At 33.4% G+C, this 12040-nt stretch overlaps 2 protein-coding genes across 3 annotated transcripts; one reads left to right on the plus strand and one right to left on the minus strand.

Moving 5' to 3' along the window:
• Nucleotides 1–3046: 3046 nt before the first annotated feature.
• On the minus strand, nucleotides 3047–5744 carry LOC145605598 (anaphase-promoting complex subunit 10). 2 transcript variants are annotated; one of them, XM_081661672.1, is made up of 7 exons: nucleotides 5669–5744; nucleotides 5257–5455; nucleotides 5101–5161; nucleotides 4892–4984; nucleotides 4728–4798; nucleotides 3608–3712; nucleotides 3047–3508 (listed from the first exon to the last, which is right to left on the minus strand). In XM_081661672.1, the coding sequence occupies exons 2-7, from the start codon at nucleotides 5433–5435 to the stop codon at nucleotides 3439–3441; spliced, it is 579 nt and encodes a 192-aa protein (XP_081517798.1). In that variant the 5' UTR covers nucleotides 5436–5455; nucleotides 5669–5744; the 3' UTR covers nucleotides 3047–3438. The 2 variants fall into 2 exon arrangements, with proteins under 2 accessions (XP_081517798.1, XP_081517797.1); XM_081661671.1 differs by having other exon boundaries at nucleotides 5257–5445; nucleotides 5669–5724.
• A 3065-nt stretch (nucleotides 5745–8809) lies between these two features.
• On the plus strand, nucleotides 8810–9541 carry LOC145604327 (uncharacterized). Its single transcript, XM_081660245.1, has one exon. It carries the CDS (start codon nucleotides 8810–8812, stop codon nucleotides 9539–9541), a length of 732 nt encoding a protein of 243 aa, XP_081516371.1.
• The last annotated feature ends 2499 nt before the right edge of the window (nucleotides 9542–12040 follow it).

The raw sequence follows: 12040 nt of genomic DNA on the forward strand, positions 1-12040 counted from the left end.
AGTCATAGGTCATTAATAATAAAATCAAATTATCATACTACGTAAATACAAAACAAATTCGAATAAATAAAATTTTAAGTAAAATCACGATTGTTGTATAAAATCTGACATAAATACGTATTAATCTACACAAGTGTAGAGTTTTTCATTTTTTTTAAGCCATTGGTTTGAAAATGAGTGTTAGGGACTAAGGGCTCGTAGTCGTCATAGCTCGTAGGCATTGGTCGTTCGTTTTGGTTTTGATTTGATTTAATTAGATTTTGGATTTAAGTTTGATTTTATATGGAATATTCAATTTTTTAAAATCATATCGGGTATCAAATGATTTGAGTGATTAAATTGAATATTGGATTAAAAATATTGGATATCATTTTTAGGGTCTGTTCTCATTGACTGAACTCAGCTGAACTGAACTAAACTAAACTTAACTGAACTAAGGGCCTGTGTCTCATTGACTGAACTGAACTGAACTCAGTTGAACTGAACTAAACTTAGCTGAACTGAACTGAACTGAATATTTTATAAGAGAAGGAAATTAGGAGCTGAACTAAACTGAACTGAGCTGAACTGAACTGAACTGAACTTCACTTCAACGTAAGAGAACAGGCCCTAAACTGAACACAGCTGAACTGAAATGAATATTTTATAAGAGAAGGAAATTAGGAGCTAAACTGAACTGAACTGAATTGAGCTGAGCTGAACTGAACTGAACTCAGCTGAACTGAACTGAATTTCAATGTAAGAGAACAGACCCTTAGTTAAGTATTATAGGATGTTAGTTTTATAAGTATTATAGGATAGGATGTATACAAAATTACAAACTAGGGTTAGGCTAATATTTTATTTATAGTTTTTTGGAGTGTGAAATTATTTTGGTTGTGATTCTTGTGAAGTGTAAAAAGGCTACAATAAAGAACCTGCTCTTTAAAGTTGAGGGTAAGCATTAGAAGTGCAAAAAATTTTCTGTACAAAAATGTGTATTTCTATTCATGTAGCCTTTTCAATATTCCCACATTGTTTAAAAGAAAATAAGAAGGTTTAATGTTTCCATATTTGTGATTGATTAGGCTCCCATACGAAGTTGATCTGAGAATGTATATATGATTGGCATAACTCAACAAATTTGTATCGTCTATTATCTAAGAAAAATCATTTAAATTTCATAAATGCAACAATGTTTGTCACTTTTCCAACAAAATTAAAAAAAAAAATCAAAAAATACATTGTAATTAATTATTTTTACAGGTAAAATTGTTTTTTTTTTTTTTTTGGGGGGGGGGGGGTATAAAGAGAATATTATGACACTTCATTCTTGTGTGTATTCTATTTAGAGATAGATTGATATTTACAAGGGGGAGGGGGATCATATCCAGCTACAACAAAACAACTTTAAAGTACATCAAACCACAAATAATACAAATGTTCAATGTTCAATGCTCAATGCTCCCAACTATAGACTTTGATTTATAATTTCAAAATGTAACACAACCAGATATTAGCAATTAATAATACCGTGTTTTATATATAGAATATAACCAACTAATTCTACCTAATCATAACTAATAATAACATACTAGCAACAATTTTAAAGTTAATTTATAGACCATTTAAAAGGTGTTAAAGTTAACCTATATAATCTAGTTTCCTACACATTCTCAAATTCCATCCTAATAATATAAGTTTTTATTTTCTTCTTATTTCTTGTCTTCAACCCAAGCCTAAAAATTAAAACACCCCTGCAAAGGGGGTGTTTAAATTTTTTGAAGACAAGAAAATAAGAATGGGAATGAGGGGGGTGAGTGTGATGATTTTTATGGTTATGATAATTTTATTATCACAATCAAGTTATGCCAAAGAAGGTCCACCGGAGGTAACTTTACCGATGCCGCCGCTACCTCCGGTTCCACCTTGCCCGGATGCGTGCATGGAGGTATGCATGAGAGTGCACCAAGCAACAAAGGCAATATGCAAGGAAAGTTGTAAACCTTTGTGTAAACAACTTCAAACACTAATCAATGTTAGGAGTAAAGGACCACCCCCACCACCACCCAAGCCACCCAAAAAAGGTTGATTATTATTTTTTGTATGTGTCGGGCGTATAAACTATTTCATATTTTTGAGCTAAAACGTGCCATGTAATTAATCATGTATTTTGTTGATCAAATGCAATACAAACGCCCTGAGTTATGGTACTTTTTAGAATGTAGTTACAAATTGCAATATGGGTTCATGATCAACATTAAATAAGTTTATCTTAAAGAGTAATTTCATGTTGAGAAGTTTTTCGTTCATTAATAAAAGTATCTTGCTAACGAATGCCCCCGGGGCGTTAGATAAGCTTTTGTTTACTTCATATTTCATTTAAGTGTATAGAAAAACTAGTAAAAGTAAATTAAATTAGAAAAAAAAGGTAAATGAAAATGCATTATTAGTACTCTTGAAAATAGGGAGAATAGGAACCATTTTAACAAATTATAAAAGACAAAAATGTCATTGACGACAAGAAAACTATCTAAACCATCAAATTTTGATAATTCAAGGGTCCAAATTGGCTCTCAATTCTCATTTTGACTAGTAAATTACCATTTTCCAACTTCCAACCAAGCCACAAATTAGAGCACTACATATACAAGTAGGATATTTCTAGACTTGTTCCCCTAATTATTGGCCGAGATTGCTAAAATCAGTGGTGTATCCAATACTTTTTTTTTTAAAAAAAAAAAAAATATATTATTATTATTATTATTATTATTATTATTATTATTATTATTATTATTATTATTATTATTATTATTATTATTATTATTATTATTATTATTATTATTATTATTATTATTATTATTATTATTATTATTATTATTATCATTATCATTATCATTATCATTATCATTATCATTATTATTATCATTATCATTATCATTATAAATTTTATTATTATTATAAATTTTATTATTATTATTATTATTATTATTATTATTATTATTATAAATTTAGTAATACTTCCAAGTTCCTATAGTGGTTTACCAAAGTAAAATGGAAGAAAATGTACAAAATTGAACAAATGTAGACATTGCTTGAAACAAGCCAAATCAGCATCCTCGACTTATCACTTAGGAGTACAAACAACTAAACAAGGTATACCTATCTATAGTTATGCATTATGGAAAAAAGCATTCAGGCTGCGATTCAGCAGTTAATTGGTATACATTTTCATTAGGCAATGCCATATGAATCAAACCAATGCTTAGTTAATTCCTACATTACAGGCAGAGTGCTTGGTATACTTCTATAGCAAGGTTTGCAAGGCAGCCAAACAGCTGTCTTCATCCCTTGGTTACCAATAAAGGAATAACTAAGATCGCCTCAGAGAAACAATAATACTACGTATACAGGCTTACAGCAATGCAGTGATGCAGAAACAATGGCATCTCACTATCCTCATCTGACAGTGGAGTATGTCAAAAACTCAGCAGAGGTGAACTGAAATGGCTGACGCGGAACAGGATTCCTGTCACAGTTCATAGCCGAAATTGATAATTTAGACAGAGGAAAAGACAACATATGATGATATGAAGCAAAAATTATAAACCAATTAGCAAAAACATACGGTCTAGGTCCATAAACTTTTATCTGGCGCACATGGGTATCCCTTCCATTAAGGTGATTTGACAAAACAGCAATTTGCAGCATGAAAGTATTAACAAAAGTTTCCCTGTAATTATGCAAAACACTTATCAGATATTGGCTCAGGAAACAGGTGTTCTAAAGTCTAAAATATATCTTTTTGAGATCATTAATATAAACTAACACAAAGTTATTCAATAGTATGATCCAACTTCCTATTCTGAAGTAAAAGCTCATAGCTAAATGCACCGTTTAAGCAATTAGAGTAAAAGCATACAATGCGATATACGAAGTAGGATACAAAAGTAGCAGTAAATTTGAAGAGAAATATAAGAAAATATGGCTCCAGGATTTCAACGAGTCCAAAGTTTCAAACCTCAAGCCTAGATCTACTTCTGGATAAAAAAACATGAACTGTTAAAGCATGTTGACACCAAGATGATGATTAGGAAAAGGTTCTAGTCATAGCAAAAGATAGCTACCAAGATAATAACATGAAGATCGATATAGTAAGTGGAAGAAACAGAATACATAAACCTACTATACACCATTACACAAGGAAAGGTCAGAACATAAAGAGAGTTCATTTTGATGCAACAACAAAAAAAGCCTCAGTCTCAAAACGAGAGTTGCTTTGCAACAACAACAAAGCCTTGGTCTCAAAATGAGAGTTGGTTTTGATGCAAGGAGATATACAATGAGATCACATACAGTTATATTCACAGATAAGATGGTATTTCCATGATGTTGAATGCTTTACTAATATGCTAATACAGAGATAAGAGCCATACTGCCCTAAACCTCCACACACATTCAATCCCTGGAGAAAGAAGCACCCTCTTGTGCGTCCTCTCATGCTCCAAAAAGTTGGAAGATTCATTCATCAGCCAAATAATTAATTCCTCAGCAGGACATATTTTCACAGTGTAACATTACAAGTTTAAGGCTTCAACCATGATTTAGAAAAATAAAAAACAGCAAGCATTGAATTTAAACCCACTTTCACAAGAATGTATGCGGCTAAAGTGATTTCAATTCACAGATGACTACTATGTAAGCTACCAAACCAAAATCAGATAACAATTTTACTCGAAATGTCTCACCGTGCATCATTTCCAGATAATGAGATATACACCCAACCAGATGGCTTGACTAACTCCACAGCTTTTATTTCCTACATTAATGTAAATTTTACGAAAAACCCATTTCAATACAATAATTTGAACAAGGAACAATAATATTCAAATGTTTGATGTTATAAAACTACCTTCATGTTATGAAACCCATCACCTGCTCGAATCGATATCTTACTAGGCGTGTAACTCTCATCGAGCTTAAAATCAACATACAGCACAATAAGCTGAAACCAAATTAATTTCAGACAACAATAAGTAACCCTACCACAAAAACCAAACAAATTACGACAACAAAAAAAAAAATGAAAAACCAAAATCAAATTAGGCAAAACCCAATTACTTGCAATTTCACTTTCTTCTGAAATTGAATATTAATCATATGAGGCTGTGCTCCATCAGACCTACAAAAGGAACATAAATTTCATATAAAACTTTATAATTACATAATTGAAAACCCTAATAGAAGATTAAAGAGAAAAGAAGAAGTGTTCTTAACTGCCAATATGTTTCGAAATTATCATCTCGGAGACATTGAACACCATTACCAGGTTTACAAGAACTGACACTCCAAGCTGCATTCTTCGTCATCTCGCGCAGATCACCATCGACAACCAAATCCTTGCTACCTCCGACTAGCTTTCCTTCATCTTCTCCTTCAGATGATTCTGTTGCCATTTTCGAAGTTCTGGAATTTTCTGGAAAAGGGAATTGTAAATGTAATTTAACAATTAATTCAGAAAAAGGAATGAAAATGTAATCAAATTCAAGAGTGTTGATTTAAATTAAGCAATTGTTGGATTTAACCCAGAATTATCCAAAAAAAACTCAAATTTTTAAGGGATTTGTCACCCTATCTATTGATAGCAATTGAAATGAAAAAGATTAGAAAGAGAAAGAGGGGAGAATACCTTGATTGAAATTTGAATCCGCAGATAGTTTGGAAGCCCGCGACTTTTAGCCTGTCCACTCAGTTGTCCATCCCCCTTTTCAAGAGTGTAGAAATTTGAAAACTAGCTACTCCGTACAAACTTACAAATACAAAGTACAAATACAAGGCTTTTAGAATGTACTGTACGTCTGTACTAATTCGACCTATTGTACCACAGCTTGGTGGAGTTGGTGCCTTGGTGGGGAACTCCAAGGTTACAAGTTTGTTTGGGGGTAAGAGGATTCCCTTACTTTCCCCCTATACTCTCAAGTTTGACCTGCGGAGTTGAGCTATGTTAACATGTGAGAGGTGTCGGTTCAGTAGGGTCTTTTATCTTAAGAGTATACTCCATTCTCCATTCTTATGTCAAAAGATTTTTACATCAAAAACTATGTACTACCTCCGTTACATATTTATGTGTCACTTTGGGTACAATTTGTGATTTTTTTAAAAAAAATTCTAAAGTTACTCATAAAATGTAATCAAGGTAGTTATACTCAGTAAGAGCATGTTTGGTAAGAGTATTTTTTTGGTTGGATACGGATTCAATTAAAGAATTAAACCATCACCATAAGGGTTTGGTTAAAAAGCTTGGGTTATAATTACCATTACTTATGGGTAATAATTTTCACTTATTTGTTATCTTTTTAAACCATAAGGTAACAATTATATGTAAGAAAGAGGTACATAAAGTGTAAAGTATGGACGAGAGGAAAAAAATGCGAGCAATTGTAATAATAAAAGGTAGAAAAAGTAAGAGATGGGGTAAAAAGGTTGTCTTTTTTTTTTTTGGTGCAAAAGGGGGCAAAGCCCAAAAATTACAAACTAATTAAGCAATAAAACGAGGGTTAGTAACCCCTAAAATGTCCTCCCTGATAAGCTCCTTCATTTCAATAGGAGGGTCCTCGAAATAAAGGCACTTATCAGTTTGAACAACACCTAAATTAGCTAGTTTAATAGCTACTTTATTACCTTCACGAAAGCAATGAAAAATACGAAAATTACAGCCAAAAGAACGAATGATGTTACGACAACTACGAAGCATGTGTACGCCTTCACCCCCATGGAGTTGGTCATTCTGAAGTGCCTTAATGCAAGCCTTGTTGTCCATCTGAATTTCAATCTTGCTTACACCTAAAGTGATTGCCATTTGCAAACCAAGTTCCTCTGCCATTAGCTCAGCCCTGTAGGCACTGCACACACCAAAATTTGTCGTGAAACCTCTAACAAACCTGCTATAGCAGTCTAGTAGCACCCCTCCACCTCCAGCAAGGCCAAGTGAACCACGAGCAGCTCCATCAGTATTCAAGGCTATTCACCCAGCAAGAGGGGCTTGCCAACGAATGAGAACATGTTTCTTCCTAGAAGTACGAGTAAAAATAGCATTTACACTCTCATCCATCATCACTTTCCAGGTTTTTTAGCAGGAGGGGCTTGCCAACGAATGAAAACCTGTTTCCCTTGCATTTGTGTGCAACGATGGTAGCGCGGTTCCACAGATAAAAAGGTTGTCTTGTGAGTGGTATAAGAAATGTGTTGGATCGGAAAAAAGTATAAGAGAGGGAGTGGAAAAATGTTAGAAAAAGTAGAATAAAGTAAAAGTGAAAAGAACTTTCAAGGAATGTACAAAGATGAAAGTATAAAGAACTTTCAAGAATGTACTACTCCCTCCGGTCTCAATTATCTGCAACAAAGGGGACTTTTACGGACTCCTAAGAAAAACTTTTAAGGGATTGTAATGAGATATTAGGGTGTTTAATTAAGGTGGGAAAAAGGAGGGAAATTGGAGAGAGAAAGTCATGCATATGAGTAAATATTGTTATTGTATTGAATTGGCTGGGAAATAGGAGAGAGAAGGTGGGCCTTTTTTTTTTGGGTGGGAATCTGTCAGCAAAGGGAAGAGGGAAAGTGGTGTTCCCTCTTTTTTTTTGGTGTGAAAATTTAAAATTTTCACATTTCCTCCCATACTTGAACTTTTTAAAATTTTTGACCAAATTTGAAAACCATTCAAATTTCAAACAACACCATTTGTCACCTAAATCAGCTGCATATAAAAGGGCAGCAACCATTACATTTCAGTCATTAGAACATCAGAAATTAAGCCACCATGGCTTCCAACATCACAAAGTAAGTTTGTTCACAAAAAAAAAACCCATTAGATACAAGTTTAATTAGTCCAAAATATTTACTGCCTACTCTAACATTAGTCCTAAACTAAAGGGCAACATTACGGTTCCGCTTCCAGCAGCACTTCACCAAAAAGTTCGAGCAACCACAAAAAACTTCATCACCTTCCTTCAAATCTGCAGGAAAACAAAAAAAAAAGGTATCCAACAACATGGAACAGCATTTTGATCAGCAATTTTTTGATATTGAACAAATCCTAAATGAGGGACCATTTCAGTACATAAGTGATGAAGAATTGATGGACTTTGATGCTGATGCTGACAGCAGTGAAGAAGAACAGGACAACAACAGTGAAGAAGATGAAGTACCACAACAGCAAGCAATAAGTAGAAAGCAGTTAACAGTCCAAACAAAAAGAAAAATGGTTGATGACATTCTACTTAACATGCATGCAGGGGAACTTAAAAGGGGATTTCTGTCAGACATGGGGAGAAGGTATGGGGTTCACAGAAGTACAGCACTTAGGGTATGGAAATTTGTAAAGCAAAGTATAGCAGAAGGCAATGTTATTGATGTCAGAAGCAAAAAACTTGGTAAAACTGGTCCAAAACCAAAGGAAATCACTGATGAGTTCTTGCAGTCAGTGCCACTTTATAAAAGGACAACAGAAAGGAGTTATGCATCAGCCCTTAAAATTTCACACTCCTTTCTTCATAAGCTGAAGATAAAGGGAAGGTTAAGAACACACACAACAGCTAATCATCCAGCACTGACATCTAACCATAAAGTGGCAAGGATGAAGTGGGCCCTAGAGCATATTCACCCAATTCCAGTAGTTGGTAACCCAACATTCATGGACATGCAACAACACATACACATAGATGAGAAATGGTTCTATATAAACCCTGAGACAAGGAGATTTTATTTGCTACCAAAGGAAGAAAATCCCTATAGATGTCAATAGTCAAAGAGATATAAAGTTAGAGCCATGTTAATGGGGGTCATAGGTAAACCCTTGTATGACTGTAATGGGCAAATGTTGCATGATGGCAAGTTTGGTATATTTCCATTCACTTACCAACAAAGAGCTAAAAAAAAGAGTAAAAAAAGGGATGCAGGTGTCATGGAAACTAAAGCTGTGGAAAGTGTGAACAAAGAAGAAATCAGAAAAATGCTCCTGCATAACATTATTCCAGCAATCAAGAGACAATGGCATCCTAGTCTTCTTAAAGATATATTCATCCAGTGGGATAATGCTAGGCCACACCAAATTCCAATGGATGAGGAATTCATTGCAGCCTGCACTTCTAATGGGTTCAACATTCAAATGGTGTTCCAACCAGCACAATCACCAGACCTAAATGTTTTGGATTTGGGTCTGTTCAAGGTCATACAATCTCTACAATATCAGTCTTTTCCCACAACATTAGATGAACTCATTGACAAAGTGTATGAGGCATATGAGTGGTTTGATCCAATACTTAACAAGTATACATGGATAACTCTTCAAGGGGTGATGATGAAGATTCTGGAGAAGGAAGGGGGCAACAATTTTAACCCACCACATATGGGCAAACAAAGATTAGAAGCATTAGGCTTATTTCCTACCATTTTGGAATGTGACAAGGGACTCATTCAACAAGCAGTAGCATATCTTAACACACTTTTCATTCCAGTCAACCAGGATTTCCCAGATCAGACTCAAAATGAGGTGGATGCAGACTAGGGGCAGAAGATAGGTGTAATACCCCGTATTTTTAACGTATTTTATATTTTATTTATTTATTTATGAAGTATATTTTGGGTCAAACTATTTTAATTATTGGATTATAGATTAATCAAGTATTTATAATTGGGTCAACAAGTATTTAATCCAAATGTAGCCCATCTTTCTTATGAACCCAATCACCCTATTTTTACTTTTGGGCCACCTATTTCAACATTTAAAGTCCATGACTATATGAAGCCCAAACCTACACTAATTACCCTACACTATATATATCTACTAGATCCCCAAAATTTCCCACACAAAAAGGTTAGTCTTATTTTCTTCCTTTTTCTCTCCTCTTTTCATTCTAGCTATTTTGATGATTTTATTTATGGGTTTTGGTTTTAATTATTCAAAGTATGTTTAATTAGTATCATAATTATGATTTGATGATTAAAGATTGTGAATTTTAAATAATAAAGTGTTTTATTTTCAGATTTCATAAAAATATAAGTTAGGGTTTTAAAATTATTAAAGACTTGATTTTTAGGGTTTTTATGAACAATTGATTTAGGGCTTTTATAGTAATGATATTTTGGAAATTTTGGTGATTATAACTACTAATTAGTTTAACTTAATTCCAGATTATTTTGAACACATAAATTCGTGTTTTAATTTATAGATTCCCGTTCGTTAATATTAATCCCGTTTTAATCCCGATCAGATTCTAAACTCATCCGATTTTGACAAAAAAGTAGTGTTTTCCATGTGGAAACAACGTTTTAAGAACGATTCACTACCTTTGGTAGTGAGCACCACCCTCTTGTGGCCAAATTCAGCCTCTAAGTATGATTTTCGGGCAGTTTTTGATTTTTAACGAAGTTTTTTTTAATTTTTATCCTTGAGTTTAAAGGGTAAGAGATAATTTAATTTCTCTATGGATAATTTAAGTATGAAAATATATTTTGATGAAGTTTTAAAGGGGTTTTTTGATTAGTTTAAAATGCTGGAATTTTATTTAAAGTAGTATAATTGTGATTTTAATAAAAGGGTGTGATAACCTATTAAAAAGGAGTTAATTAGGGGTTTTAAAATAATTTTCAGATTATTCTAAATAGTTTAAAGTGAGTTTAAGTTGCTGGAAATTGTGTATACAAGAGTAATTAATTTAGTATCATTGTCCCTTATCGTAGGAGACTTGATTCGGGAATTGTTGTAGTATTTTCGGCCACTTTATGGGCTTAATTGAGGTACGTTCGCGTACTTAGCATATTTGATGATGTAGAATCATGCTAGGTTTGGTTTCAATCAATTACAAGTAGCATCATGCTAAGGTTTATGTATTAAATTGTGAATTTATTAGTATTGGTGATTGAATTATGAAGCATGAATTTATTTGTGATGATCTATGGATTGGAAATTATATTTTGGCATGAGTATATGGACTACATATTTATTTATGGCATGTTAGAGAGCATGTTTAATTAAACTAATTGTTTAATTATGTTTAGAATATTGAAAAGGAATTTTATTATAGTCCATATAATTTTTATTGATGCATTAAGCATGAGGAAGGAGCTATATAAGTGTCTATGTACACAAGGAATAAATGGTATGTTGGTGCCTTTGTGCACTTAAGGTGTTTTTACACCGAGGGATAGGATTGTTGGCGCTTTATGCGTTTAAGGTGTCTTTGACACTGAGGTAGTTTTAAAAAGGGTTCAACATTAAATTATATGTGGTCACTAATTATTCAAGAATTAAATTGGTATGTTTGTTTGATTGAATAATTGTTGATTGAGTTATTATGCTTTCAAGTTTAATAATCTGTAAATAACGTAAAGTGAAAGAGATTACGCACCAAAACTCTTGAAACGTATATACCTTGAGTATGAACATATGTGGGGAGTTATGTGACTTTATATTTGATCATAACTTCTAATGGAGTACAGGACGCTGTATATTCCTTTTTATTATTATTATGCGCTGGAATTCCGCCACCAATGTGTGGCATAGGTGATGCTGGCACGGTTAGCTCCCGTGTCAGTGGGCCTCAATTTATTAAGGTAGGTTTAGTTGGAAACCTGTTCGATGCGTAATCAACGCTAAATGAATTATTTAGTGTCCAGTTAAAGAGTCTTGTTGTTTGTTGTGTGTGCTTGTAAGCAGGTGCAATGAGGTAAGTATGTGTGATGCTAGGAGTTGCATGTTAGTGTGTTTAAATATGCTTATGTACTCAGCTTTGCTGATTGTGTGTGTTGTTTGTGTCTGGCTATGTCTTTATCTTGCCCCTACGATGATCCATTTTAATGGAGAGTAGTGGGGGCAAGTGGAGATAATCTTTTCAGGTGTTGAAACATATTAATGACGGGGCATGAGTGAAGAGCGAATCATGCTAGTTTCTATTAGTTGAGATGTGGTTTATTGCATTCAAATATTATATTATATTATGTTATGCTTATGAGACTAACACAAAGGTTTTCGTAATTTAATTGGTTTTGATAAGGGCCTTCAATG

The sequence above is a fragment of the Chenopodium album genome, chromosome 22 (genome assembly GCF_948465745.1).
Source record: "Chenopodium album chromosome 22, dcCheAlbu1.1, whole genome shotgun sequence".
In the NCBI taxonomy this organism is placed as follows: domain Eukaryota; kingdom Viridiplantae; phylum Streptophyta; class Magnoliopsida; order Caryophyllales; family Amaranthaceae; genus Chenopodium; species Chenopodium album.